Source organism: Mobula birostris, chromosome 13, assembly GCF_030028105.1.
Source record: "Mobula birostris isolate sMobBir1 chromosome 13, sMobBir1.hap1, whole genome shotgun sequence".
NCBI classification, from domain to species: Eukaryota; Metazoa; Chordata; class Chondrichthyes; order Myliobatiformes; family Myliobatidae; genus Mobula; species Mobula birostris.
Genome location: NC_092382.1, coordinates 59,195,617 through 59,220,939, shown reverse-complemented (window position 1 = coordinate 59,220,939; position 25,323 = coordinate 59,195,617). Strand labels below are relative to the sequence as shown.

The window sequence follows — 25,323 nt, the reverse complement described above, 5'->3', positions numbered from 1 at the left end:
TGATGTAGACTATCACAAAACCATTTGCATTGACTATTTTAAGTTTTGCATCATTCTCTACAATGAAAAAAAAGCAGGATAAATATTGATTTAAGATCTTGCCCATCTGCTGAGGCTCAATATAAAGAAGTTTACTTCCAGAAGTGATCAATTTTTGATCTCTTTTTGGTACATCACGTGGATGCTCTTCAACACTCGTTGTGCATTAAAGTTTAATTTGTCAGAGCCCACAGTCTTACTAATGTCCGGTGTGTTAGAGGAAGCTGATAGACTGTGATTGATCGACTCCCTGTATCAGAGACAGAGACAACATCAGGTGAGAAGCCACGTGAGAGCTTTGAGTAATAGTGACAAACAAGACTGAGGTGACAGAGGGAGTTGGGACTCGGGCGAGTGTATGCATTTCCTGTGCCCTTAGCCCCCACAGAGATAACAATGACTATAGCAGCCGTATTTGTCACATGTGCATTGACACATATAGGGAAACACGTTGTTTGCGTTGGAGAGGTGCCGTGGCAGTTCGCAAGTGTTGCCATGCATTCGGTGCCAACACAGCATATCCACAACTCAGTAACCCTACCTGTGCATCTTTGGAATGTGGGAGGAAACCGGGGCAGCCAGAGGAAGCTCCCACAGCGAAAGTGTGCAGGCTCCTTTCGGGCAGTGGCCGGAATTGAAACGCAATCTTAAAGCTTATGCTAACCACTATTCCACCATGTCATTCTGTTATCCTTAACTTAAATACTCCAACACTGGTCACTAATATCTCCCACTCAAGAATGACCTCCAAAGTCCTCTCCACTTATTTACACTCTTACTGCTGTGCTCAGTGATTCTAACCAGACAGAGAGAGTCTCCCTGAGAGTTTGAGGGAACAGGCATGGTGTTTGCCAAGTTACACTGTTTCATTTACTGATTCCCAAAAATGATTCCGGAATGGAAAGGCTTGTCATAGGAGGAGGTTTTGGTGCTTTGGGAAGCTAATCACTGGAATTTAAAAGGATGATTGGGACCTTCAATGAAACCTATCGAATATTGAACGGCTTTGATAGAGTGGATGTAGAGAGGATGTTTCTCATGATATGGAGGTGGATGGAAGAGGTCTGAGACCAGAAAACACAGCCTCCTAATAGAGGGGGCTGAAGGAAGTCAATTTAGAACAATGAGGAGGAATATGTTTACTCAGAACGTGGAGAATATGTGAAATTCTTTGCCACAGATGTCTAAGGAGGACAGGTGATCTGTTATATTTAAGGCAGAGGTTGACAGAATCTTGATTAGTCAGAGCATGAAAGGATATGGTGATAAGACAGGAGATTGTGGTTGAGAGGGAAATCTGTCTTTCCTGATGCAATTTTTGAGGAAATAACAGCAAATACAGACAAAGGAGAGTTAATGGATATTGTTTATTTGGATTTTCAGAAGGCATTTGATAAGGTGCTGCACATAAGGCTGCTGAATAAGATAAATGCTCGTGGTATTACAAGAAAGGTGGAGCGCTTAACAAAGTGTGGTCGCACCCAGAGTAATGCATTTACTCTGGTGGCCCCACTAGAGGAAGGATGTCGAGTCTTTGTAGAGGCTGCTGAAAATATTAACAAGGGTGCTACCTGGATTAGAGAGCATGCGCGACGACGGGAGTTTAGACAAACAGCGACTGTTTTTATTTACTAGAGCGGAGGAGGCTGAGAGTAGATCTGATTGATGTTTCTAAGTTTATGAGCGGCACAGATATACAAGACAGACAGTATCTTTTCTTCAGGGTTGAAATTTCCAGTAGAAGGGGCCATGAATTTAAGATCAGATGGGGATAATTCTAAAGGACATGTGAGGTACAGTTTGTTTTTCAATTTGAGGTTGTGGGTATTTGTCAATTTAACATTATTATTTCGGTCACACTGCGGAATGTACCGTCCTCAGCAAAGTGGGCAAAAGGATTCACTCCCCGGATTACCCCATCCCGGGACTGGTGACCCATGAGCACTGCCTCTGGGCTCTTACTGTCTGTGTAATTACCCAGGGCATCACTTGGGGGCGCTCTCCGGACTGAACATACATCGGAGGCAGTTCCGCTGATCCGGAGGTGGAATTACGTCTCTGGAACTGACTCTGACGTCACAGTGCGCGCTGCTGGAGACGGGGTCCGTCAGAAACTTTGGGAATTAAATCTGTCACGGTCCATTAAAGGCGCGGGGGAGGGGGTGGGCGGAGAGTCTGTCAAACTGTGGGTGGGGATGTGCACACATTCAGATGTTCACAGTATCAGACTCAGTCCGGATCTGAGTTCCTGCAGAGACTTCAGTTCCTCTTCCCCGGTCCAACTGATCCGATTGTCCCACAGCCTGAAACAGATGGAAGAATGAAGAGGAAATAACAAATTACACAACAGTGTCAGCAACAGAGGACTAGGGTTAATGTTTCAACAACATTCACAGACAAACACAAGCGGAAACCCGGCGGATCCGCTGATATTTTATGACATTGAATATGAACACAATCACTCACCAGATCCGCTCCAGATTCGGGAGGGCCAGTATGAGGCGGCGAAGAGTGGGGACAGATTGGTCTGTGAGCGAGTTTGATCCCAGATCCAGCTCTGCCAGTGATTGGGTTGCACTGAGAGCGGAGACGAGATCATCGACACCAGCATCAGTGAGACCGACCTTGTACAACCTGGAGATGAGAGAGAGTGAGGGTGAAGGACATCGAGAGACAGTGGACGCTATGAATCTCGAATGTTTACCAATAAGACAATTACTGATCACATTAATGTTCAGCGTCAGACACCCAGTGACTGTAAAGACAATCTCCCACAGTCTTACACTTACCACAGTTTCTGCATTTTACACTCCGAGTTCGTCAGCGCCTCAGACACCAGTTTCACCCCTGAATCTCCTAGTTCATTTTCATTCAGGTTCAGCTTCGTCAGTGAAGGGTTTGTGCTGAGAACGGAGGCAAGATGCTCGGCACCAGAATCTGTGAGACCGACATTGCTCAGCCTGTGGATGAAAGGGAGAGTGTGGGTAAAGGCCACAGAGAGACAGGAGACGGTAGAAATTCCCAGTGTTTATCAGTAATACATTACTGATCACCTTAATGTTCAGTGTCAGATACCCAGTGACTATAACCGCAATATCCCTTTCTGACACTTACCATAGTGTCTGTATTTTACACTCTCGATTCCTCAGAGCTGCAGACAGCAGTTTCACCCCTGAATCTCCCAGTTTATTCATCCCAAGTCTAAACACAAACAGACAAATTGATGAACAAATTGATTCAGACAGTGGTTCTGAGGGAATTCCTCTCACCCGGTATTTCAGGAAACATTAAACCCTTCAGTAAATCACTGACCAATTCACATGACTGTCAATGTCCCTCACTGGCCAGCTCCGAATGTTAGTAATTTAGCCTGTCGGTGTGACTCTGTAAACTTTCTATATTCTGTCTCAGTCCCCGACGTTTGGAAAAAAAATCCTGACGAGATGGTAGAAAGCTGCAGCGTTGAAGGGCTGGAAAAAGTCCCACAGGGAGGAAGAGTTGTGGATGAGAACGTGTCCATGGGAGATGGTGGAAGAAAAGCCCGCCAGGGCAAAAGGGATAGGCAGAGTAATCCCACAGGAGGAAGGGAGATGGGGAATAGAGATACCACGGGAGGGAAGGGGAATAGAGAAGAAAGATGCCACAGAAGGAAGGGAGATGGGAAAGAGATATCCCCACAGGACGAGGGGGGTGGAGAAGAGGGATTCCATGGGAGGACGGGGAATGGAGAAAAGAAATCCCACAGGAGGAAGGGGGATGTGGAAGACAGTTGCCACAGGAGGAAGGGGGATTGAGTGGATAATTACCACAGGAGGAAGGAGAATGGAGAAGAGAGATCCCACAGGAGGAAAAATGTATGCAGAGGATAGATCCCAAAGGAGGAAGTGGGATAGGGAAGCGAGATCCCACAATGAATTAAGATAGGTAAAGAGCCATCCCACAAGATGAAGCGGATATGGCAAAGACAGATCCCATAGGAGGAAAGGGAATGGGGAAGAGAGATCCCATAGGAGGAAGGCGGATGAAAAAGAGAGATCCCATAGGTGTAAGGCAGATGGGGAAGCAAGATTCCACAAGAGGATGTGATGCAGACGTAGATCGCACGGGGAGGGTTGGTCAGAATTGAACCCCACAATTGGAAGAGGTGATGCCCACATGAGTGTTGGGTATCTGGCAGTGAACAAAGTCACACTGTTGGAGTGATCGTGATAGTCACACGCGGGGAGAGGGGTTGGGAAGGATAATCTCGGGTATTTCTCTCCCTCTCACTGGGACATTCCTCTGATCCTCTCTTGTACTTCATCGGGAAGAGGGTGCGCAGATCCGTCACACCTGCTGCAGTCAGTGTCGGTGTCGATGTCAGTAACAGTGAGAAGGAACATTGTCAATTGACGTGTCACATGCAGCGAGAAACACGGCCATTCATGTGATTTACTACCATTAAACCAACGGCCATTGTTCGCTCATCTGAAGTCTCCAACATCTCTATACACGAAACCATAGGGCACTCCCGTTCTTGATTTACTGACCGATTGTCTATTAATTTGTCACAAAAACTCATAATCTGCTTTACCTTTACATTAAAACAAAATAATGAAATACTTTCACAGATCAGACTGAGAAATAAGTGAAGTTACCCCAACTCCTGGCATTTGTGCAGCCCAGGTACCAGCCGCTGGATTTCTTCACACTGAATGTGGCAGCCAACTAGGTCGATATGTTTTATTGTATCACAGAGTCCGATGACATGAGACAGGACCGCGCAGTCTATCGGGGTCAGTGTCATTCCACTGAATGAAAGTGCTTCCACAGATTCCAGTGCGGCCTGAGCCAGGCCACGATTCTGAGACTCAAACAGGTAGTGCAGTGTGTTCAGGAGGCTCCTTTTACCACCATTATTCCTCGTGTTTCCACTCTGGCGTTTAACCTCCTCCCTCACCCAGTCAATCACCCGGCAGGTTGTTTGACGGGGAAATGGTCCCAGAAACTCCTCCAGGCCCCGAGCCGTCATTGGAGAGGAGAGGCCAGCAACAAAACGGAGAAATACCTCAAATCGCCCATCTGTTGTGTTGTGGGCTTCAGTGAGGAATTTCAGAATATCCCCGGGATGTGGATTCATAAACTGTGCGAGTGCCGCTACAAACTCCTGGATGGTGAGGTGTGGGAATGTGTACACCACACATCGGGGAGAATCCTTTCTCTCCAAAAGCTCCATCAAGAACCCAGACAAGAACTGGGAAGGCTTCAGATTGTAGTTGATTAAATCTCCATTTGTAAATACAATCTTCTTGTCAAACACACCTCTGAAGGCCATCTGACCAACCCTGAATAACATGTCACGGGGGTTCTCAATCTCACGGCCGTAGTTTTTCAGGATGTTGTAAATATAGTAGGAATAGAGTTGGGTTATGGTCTTGGGAACTTGCTGTGGGACCCTGTCTCTTTTTGCGAAGAAGGGTCCCAGTGCCAAAGCGAGGATCCAGCAGTAGGAGGGGTTGTAGCTCATGGTGTACAGGATCTCGTTCTCCTCCACGTGTTTGAAAACAGCTTCTGCTACCGTCTTATCTTCAAAATGCCTGATGAAATATTCCTTCCGTTCTTCATCGACAAATCCCAGGATTTCAGCCCTGACATTGATTTCTGCCTTTTCTAATAAATGTAACACAGTGGGGCGGGTGGTCACCAGCACTGAACACCCTGGCAGCAGCTTGTGCTGGATTAAACTGTACACAATATCCGACACTTCACACCACCACTCGGGATCTGGGCACTTGTGCTGAGGTTCTGTATCTCTCCGACTGTCAGCAAAATCAATTTTATGTTTGAATTCATCCAAGCCATCGAATATAAACAGCAATCCCTCTGGGTTTTTCCAAACCTCTCTCAGGAAATTCCCAAAGTAAGGATACTGATCCAAAATCAGTTCCCTCAGGTTTACTCTGCAGTTAATGGAGTTTAAATCCCTGAATTTGAAACTGAAGACAAACTGGAATTGTTGGTATATTTTCCCCGTGGCCCAGTCATAAACAATCTTTTGCACCATTGTTGTTTTCCCTATCCCCGAGACTCCAGCCAATGCTGCCGAACTCCCAGATTTGCATTTTCTTTGGGAAAAGCTGCTCTGGAACAACTGATCAGTCCGGAGTTTTTCCAGCTCTCTGCGGAGATGTTGTTTTCTCCACTCCTCGTGGTCTCTGCCTCTCGCCAGCAGCTCGTGTTCCACCAGTCTCCGATCACGAATAGTAGAAATGACCGTGAGCTCAGCGTATCGATCAACCAGCTGGAAAACATTCACCTTTTCCGTCATCAGGATCGTGTTCTCTCTCAGTGTTTCTGTTTGTGCCCGCAGAGTCTCCTTGTGTTTCTGTTGAACATCTTCCATGGGAACAGAGAAAGAGTCAAAATGTTAGACGCCTCAACTCAGAACTTAGTAAACAACAAATAGTGCAGCACAAAGCTCTTGTATCAATTTAATTTATCAGAATATGTTCATACACTAAAGTAAATTTGGTTGCAGTGATTCAGAATTGTGACGAAAAACCAAGTTATCAGAAGATTGATGCTGATGAGAGAGATAAGGGGAACAATGGAGAAACATTTAAAATGCTAATAAGAGAGAAGAGCGAGATTAACGAGAAAGAAAGACATTTCAGATATTGACAGATCGATTGCTTTGAACCTGAACTGTTTGAAGTTTAATGGACAGGCGATACCCCAGCAGGGAGATAAAAAGAACAGGTTCGCTAAGGCATGACACACACCACGAGATCACGAGATAACGAGACCCTGGAAGAGCGTTGTGCCTCCACAAGTTGGTTAAAGTTGGAGGTCTGGTTCGAGGGAACCGACCATAGACTGACAGGGTGAAAAGGAATGATCGGCGGGAACCTGGTGTGTGCGTCCACCCTTGCCTGGGTGCCGGGTTCACCGCGGAAGAACGGTCGTATCCAGAATGGAGGGATCACAGTCGGTGAACCACAGAAGACATAAAAGGGTTCGCCCGAAAGCTAACTGCGAAGAACATCAAAGGTCTGTTTGAATCAAAATTTGCATTCTCTCTCTCTCTCCAATGGCACAACAGCGATTACTGCAAACTGTACTAAGCTGAACTGAACTCTGCGTCACTTGAGACTGATCATTTTACCCCTAGACTGCGATAGAGCTTGGTTGATTCCTGTTACCCTAGTTCTGTGTACACGTGTGTATTATCATTGCTAACCTGTTTCATTTACATCCTTACGATTAGAGTACTGTGTTACTTATTTCTTTAATAAAGCTTTATTAATTTCTGTTAAACCAGACTCCAACTAAGTGGTCCATTTCTGCTGGTTTGGCAACCCAGTTACGGGGTACGTAACAGAATAAAACAAAAGAAACCTACTGCATGTCGATCAGCAACGTTGTAGGGGTGGTGGGGGTCAGCTGTCAAGGTCTCGCAAAGCTGACTCAGACAATCAGCGTTTCTAATCAAACATAAATAATTTATTCACCCTACTATACCACGGATGCTGGACAACTCACCGAGATCATCCAGAAGAATGTCCGGGCCTGCAGATCTGCAGTCTCATGTCCACTAAACAGTATACACGGGAAATACTCAGCAGGACAGGGAGAATAAAAACATAGAAACATAGAAAACCTAGAGAACAATACAGACTCTTCAGCCAACAAAGCTGTGCCGAACATGTCACTACCTTAGAATTACCTAGGCTTTATCCATAGCCCTCTACTTTTCTCAGCTCCATGTCGCCATCCAGGAGTTTCTCAGAAGACCCTACCGTTTCCGCTTCCACTAACATCGCCGGCAGCCCATTCCACGCACTCACCACTCTCTGCGAAAGAAAACTTACCCCTGACATCTCCTCTGTACCTACTTCCAAGCACCTTAAAACTATGCGCTCTCGTGCTCGCGATTTCAGCCCAGGGGAAAAGCCTTTGACTATCCACTCGATCAATGCCTCTCATTATCTTGTACACCTCTATCAGGTCACTTCTCATCCTCCGTCGCTCCAAGGAAACAAGTCCGAGCACACTCATACTGTAAGGCATTCTACCCAATCTAGGAAACATCTTTGTAAATCTCCTCTGCACCTTTTCTATGGTTTCCACGTCCTTCCTGTACTGAGGCGACCAGAATTGAGTACAGTACTCCAAGTGGGCTCTTTCCACTGTCCTGTATAGCTGTAATATTACATCTTGGTTCTTAAACTCAATCCCACGACTGATGAAGGCCAATGCACCATATGCCTTCTTAACCACAGAGTCAACTTACATTGCAGCTTTGAGTGTCCTATGAACTCGGACCCCAAGATCCCTCTGATCCTCCACACTTCCAAGAATCTTACCATTAATTCTATATTCTGCCATCATATTTGCCCTAACAAAATAAACCATCTCACACTTATCTGGGTTAAACTCCATTTGCCACTTCTCAGCCCAGATTTGCATCCCATCAGTGTCTCGTTGTAATCTCTGACAGCCCTTCACACTATTCACTACACCCTCAAGCTTCGTGTCATCAGCAGATTTACTAAACCATCCCTCCACTTCCTCATCCAGATCATTTATAAAAATCACGAACAGTAGGGATCCCAAAACCGATCCCCAAGGCACACCACTGCTCTGGAGAAAGGGAGAGAGTGGATGCTACAGATCTATTATTCAAATTGAACTAAAATTTTGAAAAGCAGGATCATTTCCAATCCCGGTAGCATCTGGTAAAACTCTCTTCTCCAAGTTCTCCAGATCCTTCCTGTAATGGACCGACAGAATTGAACCAATTCTCCAAGTGCAGCCAAACCAAAGTTTTATACATCTGTAACCTAAAGCTTCGATAGACTTAGTGCTCCGTACAATGAAGTGAACTATGTGATCATATCTTCTTCATTTACCTGTGTTGTCACACCTAGCGAGCTACGGACATTGACAACAAACTCCCTCTACACCTCAATGATGTTAGCGTCTGCCAGCTACTTTAAACATCCCCCATACCTTCACACTTTTCTGGATTAAACTCCATCTGCTATTTGCCCACCCTCCTCTGCAACTGATCTATACCCCACTCAACGGCTGTGAAGGCGGATGAAGGCTGCAACAAATCCGCCAGCTCCAATCGTCGTGGTTTCCATGCCATTGGAATCAGTTGGTTGATTTGTGAAGTATTGTGTGCTTCTTGGAGTGCAACATCAAGTATTCGTTAAACAAATTCACGCACAGGCGTCTTCGCTCTGGGGGCCACTTCTTCAGAATGAAGACCATCATCCTCGACCTCGAGGGATAGCCACGACGATACCCCACTGGACTCTTTGAGACATTTCTTCCCTCTCCATTACTCATTGTCTCACCTCAGCTTCAGAAAGCATATATTTCATTTGCAGACTAAATTCACAACATTTCCCGCCACGGTCACGGGACGGTGACAAACTATGCTCTAATCCTCTTTGGAACATGCCGGTTCGAAATTCTGATCAGCTGATATATATCGACTCTCACCAGACGGAGATTTGCCCTGTAACAGTTGCTCCTCACCTGACTTCTACCATTTAATCTGCCTTCCCCAATTTAACATCCCCACCCTGTGTATCACCTAAGCTGCAGACCTCTCTTTATTCATAACCATCTCAGAACTTGAGTTGTGTTCATTGTTCCCGAAACCTCTCCCACTGAAACCCGAGCCCGTCCTGAAATAAGGGATAGCCGATGTCAATGTAGGACCTGGTCTGGATGAGGTGTGGGAAAGTTACTTGCAGTGAAAGTACACCTGAAGAATGTGAAACCTCACGGTATGTCAGGATCCTGACAGGAGTGTGCGGGACCTCAGAGTGTTCCAGAGCCTTGTAAAGTAGTTAAAGGGTTTCACATTGTGTGACGGCTCTTGCAGGAGTGTATGGCATCTCGCAGCGTGTAGGTAGACGGCAAGAGGCTTGTGGAGTCTCGCAGCGTGTCAGCCCCTGCCAGGGATGTGTGGTGTCTAGCGGTGTGTCAGTACCCTGCCAGAGATGTGCAGGGTTTCACAGCGCATTAGGATCCTGCCAGGGGTGTGTGGTGTCTAGCGGTGTGTCAGTACCCTGCCAGAGATGTGCAGGGTTTCACAGCGCATTAGGATCCTGCCAGGGGTGTGTGGGGTTTCCAAATAACAGGTATACTCTACATAAGGGTTTATTGTGTAACGGATCTTGAAAATGACATTTTAGTCTTCACCATGTATCCGGGGCCAGCAAATACCGTTTATATCATCTTCTTAGAGAGTTGAGAGTTCTGAGGAAAACAGTGGTGATCTGGCGCTAAACGATGCAGGCATGTTTTCTCAGTAGTCATTCATTCAACGTATTCGAGTGAGACAGGGAACGTAGGAAAGCATGGATTGCATAAACAGTTACATTAGAGAATGGCAAACTAGTAGAGAAGTTGTTCTTCAAAGATCCAGGGGAGTATCTATTGCATGTTCAGAAGTGGTTACCTAGAGTGCCAGGATTTAGGTGTTTCAGAAAGAACAGGGAGGAATACAAAAGGGGTGGGCGTGGCACTGCTGATCAGAGATAATGTCACGGTTGCAGGAAAGGAGGAAGTTATGGAGGGATTGCCTACTGAGTCTCTGTGGGTGGAAGTTATAAACAGGAAGAGGTCAATAACTCTACTGGACGTTTTTTTATCGACCACCCAATTGTAACATGGACATCGAGCAGCAGATGGGGAGACAGATTCTGGAAAGATGCAAGAATAACCGGGTTGGCGTGGCGGGAGGTTTTAATTTCCAAAATATTGATTGCAATCACCCTAGAGCAAGGGCTTCAGATGAGGTGGAGTTTGCTAGGTGTATTCAGGAAGGTTTCCTGATATAATATGTAGATAAGCCTACAAGAGGAGAAGCTGTACTTGATCTGGTATTGGGAAATGAACCTGGTCAAGTGTCAGATCTCTCAGTGGAATAGCATTTTGGAGATAGTTATCACAATTCTGTCTCCTTTACCATAGCATTAGAGCGGGGTAGGAACAGACAAGTTAGGAGTGAGGAGAAATATGAAGTAATTGGGCAGGAACTTGGAATCATAAATTGGGAACAGATGTTCTCAGGGAAATGTATGGCAGAAATGTGGCAAACGTTCAGGGGATATTTGCGTGGCATTCTGCATAGGTGCGTAGAGTACAGGAACCGTGGTGTACAAAAGCTGTTGAAAATCTCGTCAAGAAGAAAAGAAAAGCTTACGAAAGGTTCAAAAATCTAGGCAATGCTAGAGACCTAGAAGATTATAAGGCTAGCAGGAAGGCGCTTAAGGATGAAATTAGGAGAGCCAGAAGGGGCCATGAGAAGGCCTTGGCGGGAAAGATTAAGGAAACCACCCAAGGCATTCTACAAGTATGTGAACAGCAAGATGATAAGAGAGAATAGGACCAATCAAGTGTGACAGTGGAAAACTGAGTATGGAACCGGAAGAGATAGCAGAGGTTCCTAGTAAGCACTTTGCTTCAGTATTCACTACGGAAAAGGATCTTGGCGAGCATACAGACATGAAGAAAGAGGACGTGCTGGAGCTTTTGGATAAGTCTCCGGGACCAGACGAGATGCACCTCAGGTTACTACGGGAGGCGACGGAGCAGATTGATGAGTCTCTGGCAACTATCAACGCATCATCAATCGAGACAGGAGAGGTTCCAGTGGGTTGTAGGTTTGTAGATGTTGTTCCCTTATTCAAGAAAGGGAGTAGAGATTGCACCGGAAATTATAGACCAGTGAATCTTACTTCAGGAATTGGTAGACCGATGGAAAAGACACTGAGAGGCAGGATTTATGAACATTCGGAGAGGCATAATATGATTAGGAATAGTGAGCATTGTTTTATCAAAGGCATGTCGTGCCTTACGAGCCTGATTGATTTTTTTTGAGGATGTGACTAAACACATTGATGAGGTAGAGCAGTAGATATACAGTATAATGGATTTTAGCAAGGCATTTGACATGGTACCCGATGCAAGGCTTATTGAGAAAGTACGAAGTCATACGATCCAAGGGGGCATTGCTTTGTGGATGTAGAACTGGCTTGCCCACAGAAGGCAAAGTGTGGTTGTAGGTGGTTCATATTCTGCATGGAGGTCGATGACTCAGGGATCTGTTCGGGGTCCCTTTCACTTCGTGATTTTTATCATTGACCTGGATGAGGAAGTGGAGTAATGGATTAATACATTTGCTGATGACACAAAGCTTGAGAGAGTTGTGGATAGTGTGGAGGGCTGTCAGAGGTTACAGCGGGACATCGATAGGATGCAAAATTGGGCAGAGAGGTGGCAGATGGAGTTTAACCCAGATAAGCGTGAGGTGGATTATATTGGTAGGTCAAATATGATGGCAAAATATAATATCAATGGTAAGCCTTTTGGCAGTGTGGAGGATCGGAGGGATCATGGGGTCCGAGTCCACAGTACACTCAAAGCTGCTGCGCAGGTTGACCCTGTAATTAAGAAGGTATACGGTGCATTGGCCTTCATCAACCGTGGGACTGAGTTTAAGAATCGAGATGTAATGTTACGGCTACATAGGACTCTGGTCAGACCCCACCTGGAATACTGTGCTCAGTTCTGGTCATCTCAGTACAGGAAGAATATGGAAAATATAGAAAGGGTGCAGAGGGGATTTACAAGGATGTTGCCTGGATTAGGGAGCATGCATTTTGAGAAGAGGTTGAGTGAACTCGGCTTTTTCTCTCTGGAGGATGAGAAGTGACCTGACAGAGCTGTACAAAATAATGAGAGGCACTGATCGTGTGGATAGTCAGAGGCTTTTTCCCAGGGCTGAAATGGCTAGCATGAGAGAACATAGTTTTAAGGTGCTTGGAAGTAGGTAAAAAGGAGATGTCAGGGGTAAGTTTTTTACGCAGAGAGTGGTAAGTGTTTGGGATGGTCTGCCGGTGGTGGGAACGGGTACGATAGCGTCTTTTAAGAGACTCCTGGATAGGTACATAGAGCTTCGAAAAATAGAGGGCTATGCGTAAACATAGGTAATTTCTGAAGTAACTGACATTACTCAATGTTAGGCGCAGCATTGAGGGCCGATGGGCCTGCATTGTGTTGTAGGTTTTCTATGTATCTATGTTTCTAAGTCGGTGTGAGAATTCTACAGCTGTATCTGTTCCCTTGGGAAGCAGCATGAAGAACATTGAAGAATAATTTTGCAGGCAATTTGTAGAGATATACTAAGTCAGTGGTGCAAGGAAACTGAGGGGTTTTGGTGGCAGAATATGGACCGAAACAATAATTACGGAAGTGACAGAGACTGAGAGGTCTTTCTAAAGTTCCTAATTAGCCTATCTCAGGTCCTATAAGAACAATAACAGATTTGGAATTTGTTCTTGGAAATGAGAGACGCTGAACCAGGACACTGGAAGGGATCCCTCATGTCTCTGATGAAGACTTTCGAATACTGAGATACAACATGGGCTACTGTAAGATTAATAACTGTTGCAATATCTGTCTTTCCTTCGCCCTCTCCTCTGTTAGATGTGCAGTTGGATGATACAACACTGTCTGTGAATATGAAGCTTTTCGGACTCTGAGCACTTGCAATGCCCAAGGCTTCATTTTCACAGATGCAATGTGCTTATGGATGAAGTGAGCTTCTCATTAGTCTGGCGCAATTTAATTTATCTCAACATTTTTTTATAGAAAACATACATAGAAAACATACATAGAAAATAGGTGCAGGAGTAGGCCATTCGGCCCTTCGAGCCTGCACCGCCATTTATTATGATCATGGCTGATCATCCAACTCAGAACCCCACCCCAGCCTTCGCTCCATACCCCCTGACCCCCGTAGCCACAAGGGCCATATCTAACTCCCTCTTAAATATAGCCAATGAACTGGCCTCAACTGTTTCCTGTGGCAGAGAATTCCACAGATTCACCACTCTCTGTGTGAAGAAGTTTTTCCTAATCTCGGTCCTAAAAGGCTTCCCCTCTATCCTCAAACTGTGACCCCTCGTTCTGGACTTCCCCAACATCGGGAACAATCTTCCTGCATCTAGCCTGTCCAATCCCTTTAGGATCTTATACGTTTCAATCAGATCCCCCCTCAATCTTCTAAATTCCAACGAGTACAAGCCCAGTTCACCCAGTCTTTCTTCATATGAAAGTCCTGCCATCCCAGGAATCAATCTGGTGAACCTTCTTTGTACTCCCTCTATGGCAAGGATGTCTTTCCTCAGATTAGGGGACCAAAACTGCACACAATACTCCAGGTGTGGTCTCACCAAGGCCTTGTACAACTGCAGTAGTACCTCCCTGCTCCTGTACTCAAATCCTCTCGCTATAAATGGCAGCATACCATTCGCCTTCTTCACCGTCTGCTGTACCTGCATGCCCACTTTCAATGACTGGTGTATAATGACACCCAGGTTTCGTTGTACCTCCCCTTTTCCTAATCAGCCACCATTCAGATAATAATCTGTTTTCCTATTTTTGCCACCAAAGTGGATAACTTCACATTTATCCACATTAAATTGCATCTGCCATGAATTTGCCCACTCACCCAACCCATCCAAGTCACCCTGCATCCTCTTAGCATCCTCCTCACAGCTAACACTGCCACCCAGCTTCGTGTCATCCGCAAACTTGGAGATGCTGCATTTAATTCCCTCATCCAAGTCATTAATATATATTGTAAACGACTGAGGTCCCAGCACTGAGCCTTGCGGTACCCCACTAGTCACCGCCTGCCATTCTGAAAAGGTCCCGTTTATTCCCACTCTTTGCTTCCTGTCTGCTAACCAACTCTCCACCCACACCAATACCTTACCCGCAATACCGTGTGCTTTAAGTTTGCACACTAATCTCCTGTGTGGGACCTTGTCAAAAGCCTTCTGAAAACCCAAATATACCACATCCACTGGTTCTCCCCTATCCACTCTACCAGTTACATCCTCAAAAAATTCTATGAGATTCGTCAGACATGATTTTCCTTTCACAAATCCATGCTGACTTTGTCCGATCATTTCACCGCTTTACAAATGTGCTGTTATCACATCCTTGATAACTGACTCCAGCAGTTTCCCCACCTCCGATGTTAGGCTAACCGGTCTATAATTCCCCGGTTTCTCTCTCCCTCCTTTTTTAAAAAGTGGAGTTTCATTAGCCACCCTCCAATCCTCAGGAACTAGTCCAGAATCTAACGAGTTTTGAAAAATTATCACTAATGCATCCACTATTTCTTGGGCTACTTCCTTAAGCACCCTGGGATGCAGACCATCTGGCCCTGGGGATTTATCTGCCTTCAATCCCTTCAATTTACCTAACACCACTTCCCTACTAACATGTATTTCGCTCAGTTCCTCCATCTCACTGGACCCTCTGTCCCCTACTATTTCTGGAAGATTATTTATGTCCTCCTTAGTGAAGACAGAACCAAAGTAATTATTCAATTGGTCTGCCATGTCCTTGCTCCCCATAATCAATTCACCTGTTTCTGTCTGCAGGGGACCTACATTTGTCTTTACCAGTCTTTTCCTTTTCACATATCTATAAAAGCTTTTACAGTCCGTTTTTATGTTTCCTGCCAGTTTTCTCTCATAATCTTTTTTCCCCTTCCTAATTAAGCCCTTTGTCCTCCTCTGCTGAACTCTGAATTTCTCCCAGTCCTCAGGTGATCCACTTTCTCTGGCTAATTTGTATGCTTCTTCTTTGGAATTGATACTATCCCTAATTTCTCTTGTCAGCCACGGGTGCACTACCTTCCTTGATTTATTCTTTTGCCAAACTGGGATGAACAATTGTTGTAGTTCATCCATGCAACCTTTAAATGCTTGCCATTGCATATCCACCGTCAATCCTTTAAGTGTCATTTGCCAGTCTATCTTAGCTAATTCACGTCTCATACCTTCAAAGTTACCCCTCTTTAAGTTCAGAACCTTTGTTTCTGAATTAACTATGTCACTCTCCAACTTAATGAAGAATTCCACCATATTATGGTCACTCTTACCCAAGGGGCCTCTCACGACAAGATTGCTAATTAACCCTTCCTCATTGCTCAAAACCCAGTCCAGAATAGCCTGCTGTCTAGTTGGTTCCTCGACATGTTGGTTCAAAAAACCATCCCGCATACATTCCAAGAAATCCTCTTCCTCAGCACCTTTACCAATTTGGTTCACCCAATCTACATGTAGATTGAAGTCACCCATATAACTGCTGTTCCTTTATTGCACACATTTCTAATTTCCTGTTTAATACCATCTCCGACCTCACTACTACTGTTAGGTGGCCTGTACACAACTCCCACCAGCGTCTTCTGCCCCTTAGTGTTATGCAGCTCTACCCATATCGATTCCACATCTTCCCGGCTTATGTCCTTCCTTTCTATTGCGTTAATCTCTTCTTTAACCAGCAACACCACCCCACCTCCCCTTCCTTCATGTCTATCCCTCCTGAATATTGAATATCCCTGAACGTTGAGCTCCCATCCCTGGTCACCCTGGAGCCATGTCTCTGTGATCCCAACTATATCATAATCATTAATAACAATCTGCATTTTTAATTCATCCACCTTATTACGAATGCTCCTTGCATTGACACACAAAGCCTTCAGGCGCTCTTTTACAACTCTCTTAGTCCTTTTACAATCATGCTGAAAAGTGGCCCTCTTTAATGCTTGCCCTGGATTTGTCGGCCTGCCACTTTTACTTTTCTCCATAGTACTTTTTGTTTCTACCCTCACTTTACACCCCTCTGTCTCTCTGCACTGGTTCCCAGCCCGCTGTTGTGAACTAACCTCCTCACGCCTAGCCTCTTTAATTTGATTCCCACCCCCAAACCATTCTAGTTTAAAGTCACCTCAGTAGCCCCCGCTAATCTCCCTGCCAGGATATTGGTCCCCCTAGGATTCAGGTGCAACCCGATTTTTTCATTTCTTCTCAGCTTCCTCGTCGCATTAACACAACACTGGGTTTCTCTGACCTAATTGACAGCTCTTACCCGTCCACAGTTTCCATCACACACCACAGGCAGACATGAATTTCAGTTCTGTAGATTTTTCAACCCTCACTGTCCCCCCACCCTACCCTCACCTCCACTGTCTCCTGATGGACTTCCCACTGTTTGCATTAAGAGAGTACAGATATAAACAGACTGGGTTGCAGTTGCTTTTTTGGGATTGGACAGGTTAGTTGGAATATGACCTGGTTTTCTGTTTAAAGGGAAGCTGTTGCTGGTATTCTGTGACTAGAACTTCAATCGATGTCCAACTCGAAGAACAGATTATCTGTGGGGACTGACGGAGTTTAGAGAAATGAATTAGGATGAGGGATGTTCGGCAGTGGGGAAGGGGGAGAGAGGCATGTAGGGTGAGGTTTTGACCTTTTGGGGTGCAGAGGTTTCCCAGATTTCCCCTCCACCGGATTGCTCCTTTGTCTGCTCTGACCCCGGTGGAGGCAGCTGTAGTTCCACACACCAGAGAGGAGTCACCCCTTTCCTCAAGTCCCAACTCTCAGCCTCGTTCCTCATTATGTCCTCTGAAAACTCTTCCTCCAGGAGACGATGTTTCTATGTGCCTTAGTATGTACTGTGTCACAGTGACAACATTTACCTGGTCAAACCCCCTTGACTCATCAACATGACCGTTCTGCGCAAGTGTCAGCGGTTGGTGGAAACAGCATTTTCTTCACCTACCTTTCAGCTCACTGGGGATCTCCCGTAAACCTTGAGCGGGGTCTGATCGCTCGTACGGTGCACAACCTGTTTAATTTTAAACAGTTTGGTGAAATCAGAATTATAGAGTGTGCATTGTTTGAATCCGAATTGACATTAATCTCTACTATTATCTCACCATATTCCTGTATTTCTTTAAGTATTTTGTCCAACTTTGGGACGCCATTCCGCATTTTCACAAACGATTCCCACATCACCCTCTGGGCGCGGGAGCCTCTCTCAATCACCAGGCTCAAGAGGAGTTTAGAACCATCCGCCAACTCTCCCTTATCAGCGAGATCAGAGACTTTCTGTGGGGTGCAGAAATGAACATATTGGGGACTGCCAGATTCACAGAGAATGCGAAGTAAGCGATGTTCCCTTTATCGGGATCACACGGCCAGATGCCGATCCTCTCTGGAGATGGGCTGTACATTCAGAGCAGAGCACAGAGAGGGGCATTCACCGTGAACCTGGCCCACCAGTCAATGAGATCCTGGCTGGTCTGTGACCACTTTGTTACAATGATTCCAACCCATAAATAATTCCTCATCAGATTTGACAGTGTCAATAACAAATCATAAAATATGATTTATCATAAAGCAGATGAACAAAGAAGTCAAGAAGCTTTTTTCATAACACGTGTTCAGTCTCAGAGAAGTTACAGAAAAGATGATCCGATTAATCTTCTCAGTCTGCCAGTATCCAACATGACGGCGGCTGGCACCCACTGTATTTCCATTTTCTTTTCTGGTGGCGTTTCTTCAGTGATTACATCACAACATCACAACATGGTAGTGTACCACGCAAGACACAGTTTGCAGTTACAAATTATAACACAAGCACCTCCACCCAAACGAGAACACTGTCGAGTTCCTGTGACACCCTCAGATGATGCCCAGGTTTTCACTGAAATCCTACGGTCACGCTCTGCAATCGTCCTAAACCGAAATACCGTATCATATTTCTATTTAATGTCCATTATGTTAAGCCTATACAACAGTTACCCGCTTCCCTCGCTGTGAAAATGAGCAATCACCCACCAGCCCGGGGGATATTTTCACCCCTTTTCTGTCATTGGTGCAGATTCATAATTTTGTGATTGTACAGGGCATGCAAAATTTGGGCACCCCTGGTCAAAATTTCTGTTACTGTGAATCGTTAAGTGAGTAGAAAATGAACTGATCTCCAAAAGACATGACGTTAAAGATAAAACATTCTTTGCAACATTTTAAACAAGATTAGTGTATTATTTTTGTTTTGTACAATCTTAGGGTGAAAAAAAGGAAAGGAGCACCATGTGAAAGTTTGGGCACCCCAAGAGATTTGAGCTCTCAGATAACTTTTACCAACGTCTCATACCTTAATTAGCTTGTTAGGGCTATGGTTTGTTCACAATCATCGTTAGGAAAGGCCAGGTGATGCAAATTTCAGAGCTTTATAAATACCAGGAACCTTCAAACCTTCTCCCAACAATCAGCAGCCATGGGTTCCTCAAAGCAGCTGCCCAGCACTCTGAATATTAAAACAAATAATGCCCACAAAGCAGGAGAAGGCTATAAGAAGATAGCAAAGCGTTTTCAGGTAGCCATTTCCTCAGTTCATAATGAAATTAAGAAATGGCAGTTAACAGGAACGGTGGAGGTCAAGTTGAGGTCTGGAAGAAGACGAAGAAAGCTTTCGAGAGAACTGATCGTAGGATTGCTAGAAAGACAAATCAAAACCCCGTTTGACTGGAAAAGACCTTCAGGAAAATATTTCAGACTCTGGAGTGGTGGTGCACTGTTCTACTGTGCAGCGACACCTGCACAAATAATGACCTTCATGGAGGAGTCATCAGAAGAAAACCTTTTCTGCGTCATCACCACAAAATTCAGCGTCAGAAGTTTACAAAGGAACATCTAAGCAAGTCCTGATGAAGGGTCTCGGCCTGAAACGTCGACTGCACCTCTTCCTAGAGATGCTGCCTGGCCTGCTGCGTTCACCAGCAACTTTGATGTGTGTTGCTTAAATTTGCAGCATCTGCAGAATTCCTGTTGTTTATACCTAAACAAGCCTGGTGCATTTTGGAAACATGAAGTTAAAATAGAACTTTTTGGCCGCGATGAGCAAAGGTTATGTTTGGAGAAAAAAGGGTGCAGAATTTCATGAAAAGAACACCTCTCCAACTGTTAAGCACGGGGGTGGATCGATCATGCTTTGGGCTTGTGTTGCAGCCAATGGCACGGGGAACGTATCACTGGTAGAGGGAAGAATGAGTTCAATTAAATACCAGCAAAATTCTGGAAGCAAACATCACACCGTCTGTCTTCTACAACAGGATAATGATCCGAAACACACCTCAAAAATACAAAATGGACTACCTCAAGAGGCGCAACCTAAAGGTTTTGTCATGGCCCTCTCAGTCCCCCGACCTAAACGTCATTGAAAATCTGTCGATAGACCTCAGAAGAGCAGTGCACGCAAGACAGACCAAGAATCTCAGAAAACTAGAAGTCTTTTGCAAGGACGAATGGGCGAAAGTCCCCCAAACAGAAAGCGTTTACATTATGTGATATTTGCCAAAAGGGGTGTTACTGAGTACTGACCATGCAGGGTGCCCAAACTTTTGCTTGGGGCCCTTTTACTTTTTTGTCATTTTAAAACTGTAAAAGATAGAAATTTAAAAAAAAAAACACTTGCTTAAAATATTAAAGAAATGTGTCATCTTTAACTTTATGCCTTTTGGAAATCAGGTCATCTTTTACTCGCTTAACTATTCACGGTAACAGAAATTTTGACCAAGGGTGCCCAAACTTTTGCATGCAAACTTTTTGTATATTCAGTATTTATTTCCCAGTTGTTCATTTATCTGCTTTAATATCCGATGAGTCAGATTTTGGACACCTATGATGTGTGAACATTCAAACCCATTCTCTCGCTCACTTACCCGATGTTCCTCTTCACTGAACTGATTCTCGAACGTTAACGCCAGGCTCATTCCGTGCACCACTCCTTCCATCGCCTGCTCCAGCCTGTCCCGGTAGAAGTCAATCAACTGCAGAAGCGTGAAATCGTTCCAGTTTGCCAGGAGCTCGGTGATTACTGAGCTCGGACCTGTGGAGCGAAGCGAAGGAAACTAAAGACATTATCCAACCTTTATTGCTCAACACCTTTCCATCCAGAACCTAAGGTCGGTGCACCATGTTACCAAACACAATCAGAAATAGACACACACAGGTGTTACCATTTTGAAGCACAAATCAAGGAAGGACTTACACAGCGAAAGACATGGCACTGAGAAATATAGATCCAACTCCAAGGAATTTAATTAATTGATAGTGGCGTCACGTGGAGACAGGGTATTAAAGAGAGTCCCGGAACATTTAATTTTGTTAACCTAGCTACTGAGTAGAGAAATTGGAGCTGTATGAGTCGTTCGTGAGGTCTTGTTTGGAGTATTGCGTGCAGTTGCACCTTAGATCGACTTCAGTATATTTCAATTCTCATTAATCCCACCTGCATTTACCTACTTCTTGAGCTGAATGGTTTGAGGTGGTTAACATTACACAGGTCTGTGAAAGTGGAAGTTAAAACGAAGATTAGGAACAATATTCTGCTTAGCCTGACATCAGTGATGTGAACAATTCTCGGCCATTGTAGAAGCTGTATCAGGAGAAAATTCAAAAGGCCTAACGAATTCAACAACACTTTGTGAAACAGAAATCACACTGGCTGAACCCCTTGCAATACTTTTGAGGATGCAACTAGCAGAATATATAAGGAGAGACCAGCGAATGTAGAATATTAGGATTTTCAGTAAAATCACGCATTACAGATTATCAGGCAAGCGTAAACCACGAGGGGTTGCGGATAAAGTAATGATACAGACACGAATTTGTTGGTCGAATTACATAGATTAGGCATAAATTGATTGTTTTCCGAATGGCAAGGAGTGAGGAGTGGTACCACCGGAATCAATGCCAGGACCCGAGATATTCAGAAAGGCTATTTCCACGAGGGAAATAAATGAAACATCTCCATGTTTCTGAATGACCTAAATCTGGATGGAAGGCGAGAATCGAAGAGACAGGCTGCGACAGATTTAAATTTGTCCAGGAAGTTGAGAAATACCTGGCAGATACAGTACGAATAACAAATATACGACTGGCCACTTTGGTGGAAATGACAGGATGGCTGCGTACCCGGGTGTTTTTCTGATGTTGACGCCTCTGAGTCTCGACCCTCGCTGGCTCCATCAGCCATTGTGAAGACAGGTGTTAACAGATTCTAGTTCTCTGCAAGAAACAAAATCAAGAGTAGGGTCCGGTATTAATTTAGGTATAAAGGAGAAAGCTGATATCTGTACAGAACAACATACTGCCAAAAACATAGTCCTTTCCAATGAAATCATGATATGGCTTGATCCTTCTGCACACACCCAGACAACTTCTGGAAGATACTTTATGGCCGGATTACTGGATGAGATGCCCGTGCTTTTCCAGGCAATCCCGTGACATGAGCAAGAGTGAGGTGTCACACTGGCTTGTCAAGTCAACAGAACGGCAATACAGGTTGGAGGTCCTGAGCAGGAAACACATACAGCTTGTGCCCTCCGACCACTAGTGGCGCTATGGTGATCAATGGACATCTGGTACAGCAGCGAGTGCTCAAACACTTCTGCTGACCTTGGCACATCTATTCCTCACTTCGCCAAATTGTACACATTTCTCCATCACACCTGATTCTCAGAGTCTCCTTCCATTTTTTTTTAAATTACGAAGTATTGACGTCACTGGCAAGACTACATATCTTGTTTCAGGCAATGTGGAAAGCCAGTCCCGCGTACAGCATCACGACGTCTTGCCTTAAACCACTATATTTTCACCGGCAGGTCTTCAGCGCCTAAGTTGCTGTCAAGATTTATTGGAGCATATCAACTGGTTACCATTGGATCGTTACATCCAATACAGCAAGTTTTACAAAAAATCTTCAAAATAATTTTAAATGCTGGAATTATTCAACAAGACAGACGGTGTAATACTTTTTTTCAGGTCGAGGGACCATAATCAGAATTGAGCCTGTCCACAGCTGTTCCCCAATCTGCTGAAAACTTCCAGTATACTCTGTTTACGTTTCACATTTCCCTCACCGAAGATTTATTTTAATTATTTAATGGATAAGAATTTCCTCAATTGACTGTAAAAAAAAATCCTGCAAAATTAAGCAAGACTATTGGAATACCATTCGATTTCCCTAATGCGACAATCTTCAATGTTTTATTAGATAGAGTATGAAACTGACAGCATGGAGCATAACTTCGATACGTCCCTTATCTCGCTTCATTGCGTCTGCACCCGAGATGACACTCTGACTGCCGAATGGCAGTCACCAGACCTTGATAAAATCACTGACCTGGGGATCGGGACGACACGCGGTCTAGGGATAGGGGGACCGTGCGGACTTGTTATGGTTGTGGTGGTGTTGCGTAGTGTGAATAACTCTCCTTGCAGCTCGCAGACAATGAAGGGAGACTCTCATCATAGACAACCGAACAGAGAAATAATACATCTAAGGCCACGTGATTTCTTAGTTATCCGGACAACAATACGGCAATATCTGAAGTTTATTGAACAGTTGCGTGCAACTGTGAGATGACTGTATTTCATAGGAATACCTTCACCGAAAGTTAGAGAGCAGCACACACAAACTTCTGGAAGATTTGAGCGGATAAGGCAGCTTCTATGGAGAGGAATATTACGGTCGACGTTTCAGATCCGAGACGTTTCATGTGGACGTCGATTTCCTATTCATCTCCCGAGATGCTGCTTGACCTGCTCAGTTTTGTGTGTGTTGCTCTTGATTTCCAATATTCTCAAATTTCTGGTTTTGTGACTGAAATATATATTTCTCAGTAACCTACCTTGTACTGGGTCTCCCGATTCGGATCTCTTTGAGTCCGTAATTGTTTTTGTGGGTAAATGTACACTCCGGAGTAAATATTACTTCCACTTGATAATCATAAACAAAAAGATGGGTTTGTCAGTCGACACGCTTCTCCACAACTCCCCCCACCCCGCCCCCGCTCTCCCAGCATTTACTGTATTCGGTTTTGACCGGATTAATGAGCTCAGATTAATTCACCGGGACGTCAGCAACACACCGGACATTCAAAAGTGTCAGGGAAGTGAGGTTCGTGCAGCGAAATTTACGACTGAGACAGTACTCAGGAGGCTTAATGGTCTGCGAGTGGATAAATCTCCTGGACCTGATGGAATGCACCCACGGGTTCTGAAGAAAGTAGCTCCAGCGATTGCGGTGGCGTTAACGATGATCTGTCAAGAATCGATAGATTCTGGCATTGTACCGGATGACTGGAAAATTGCAAATGCTACTCCGCTACTTAACAAGGGTGGGAGGCAGCAGAAAAGGAAACTGTAGACCTGTTAGCCTGATATCAGTGGTTGGGAAGTTGTTAGAATCGATTGTTAGGGATGAGATTACGGCGTACTGGAGGCACATGACAAGACAGGCATGGTTTCCAGCATGGTTACCTGAAAGGAAGATCCTGCCTGACAAGCCCACTGCAATTCTTTGAAGAAATTACAAGCAGGATATAGAAAGGAGAGGCAGTAGAAATGGTGTACTTGGATTTTCAGAAGGCCTATGACAAGGTGCCGCACATGAGGCTGCTTAGCAAGGTAAGAGCCCATGGAATTACAGGGAAGTTACTAGTATGGATGGAGCATTGGCTGGTCGGCAGAAAACAAAGAGTGGGAATAAAGGTATCCATTTCTGGCTGGCTGCCGGTTACCAGTGGAGTTCACAGGGTCGGTGCTGGGACCGTTACTTTTTACGATGTATGTCAATGATTTCGACTATGGTATTAAGGGATTTAGATTAGATTAGATTATGAGGACACGCAGTCCTCTTTTATTGTCATTTGTGGCTAAATTTGCCGATGGTACAAAGATAGATGGAGGAATGGGCAGTGTTGAGGAAACAGAGAGCATGCAGAGAGACTTAGATAGTTTAGGGGAATAGGCAAAGAATTGGCAAATGAAATACAATGTTGGAAGGTGTATGATCATGTACTTTGGTGGAAGAAATAAACGGGCAGACTGTTATTTAGATGGGGAAAGCATTAAAATGCAGAGATGCCAAGAACTTGGGAGTCCTTGTGCAAGATACCCGAAAGGTTAACCTGCAGGTTGAGTCGGTTGTGAAGAAGGCGAATGCAATGTTGGCATTCATTTCTAGAGGTGTAGAATATAGGCAGAAAATGACTAGGCACAGCCAAGAAGGGCCAAAAGGCCTGTTTCTATGCTGCAGTTTCTATGGTTTCTATAAGAGCAGGGATGTGATGTTGAGGCTCTATAAGGCAATCGTAAGACCACTCTTGGCATATTGTGCAATTTTGGGCTTCTTATTATGGAGAGGATATACTGACATTGAACAGGGTTCAGAAAAGATTCAGTAGAATGATTCGAGGAATGAGAGGGTTACTGTAGGAGGAACGTCTGGCAGCTCTTGGGCTGTATTCCCTGGGGTTCAGGAGAATGAGGGGGGATCTCATAGAAACATTCCAAATGTTAAAAGGACTGAAAAGTTTAGAGATGACAAAGTTATTTCCCAATTGTT

At 44.7% G+C, this 25,323-nt stretch overlaps 1 protein-coding gene across 1 annotated transcript; it reads right to left on the bottom strand.

Annotated features, from left to right (window-relative positions):
- Positions 1 to 2,161: 2,161 nt before the first annotated feature.
- On the bottom strand, positions 2,162 to 21,948 carry LOC140207958 (NACHT, LRR and PYD domains-containing protein 3-like). The gene is made up of 9 exons (XM_072276494.1): positions 21,888 to 21,948; positions 20,633 to 20,799; positions 17,843 to 18,014; positions 17,686 to 17,751; positions 4,677 to 6,414; positions 3,154 to 3,240; positions 2,829 to 2,999; positions 2,506 to 2,673; positions 2,162 to 2,342 (listed from the first exon to the last, which is right to left on the bottom strand). The coding sequence occupies exons 1-9, from the start codon at positions 21,946 to 21,948 to the stop codon at positions 2,255 to 2,257; spliced, it is 2,718 nt and encodes a 905-aa protein (XP_072132595.1). The 3' UTR covers positions 2,162 to 2,254.
- Positions 21,949 to 25,323: the final 3,375 nt, after the last annotated feature.

What these genes read in the sequence shown, in the direction of transcription:
- LOC140207958 (XM_072276494.1), bottom strand. Translation starts at nt 21,948, where the DNA reads ATGGCTGATGGAGCCAGCGAGGGTCGAGACTCAGAGGCGTCAACATCA. An exon ending in GATCCCCAGTGAGCTGAAAG is followed by an intron (nt 6,415 to 17,685) that starts GTAGGTGAAGAA and finishes TTCCCATGGAAG; the next exon opens with ATGTTCAACAGAAACACAAG. An exon ending in CCGAATCTGGAGCGGATCTG is followed by an intron (nt 2,343 to 2,505) that starts GTGAGTGATTGT and finishes CATCTGTTTCAG; the next exon opens with GCTGTGGGACAATCGGATCA.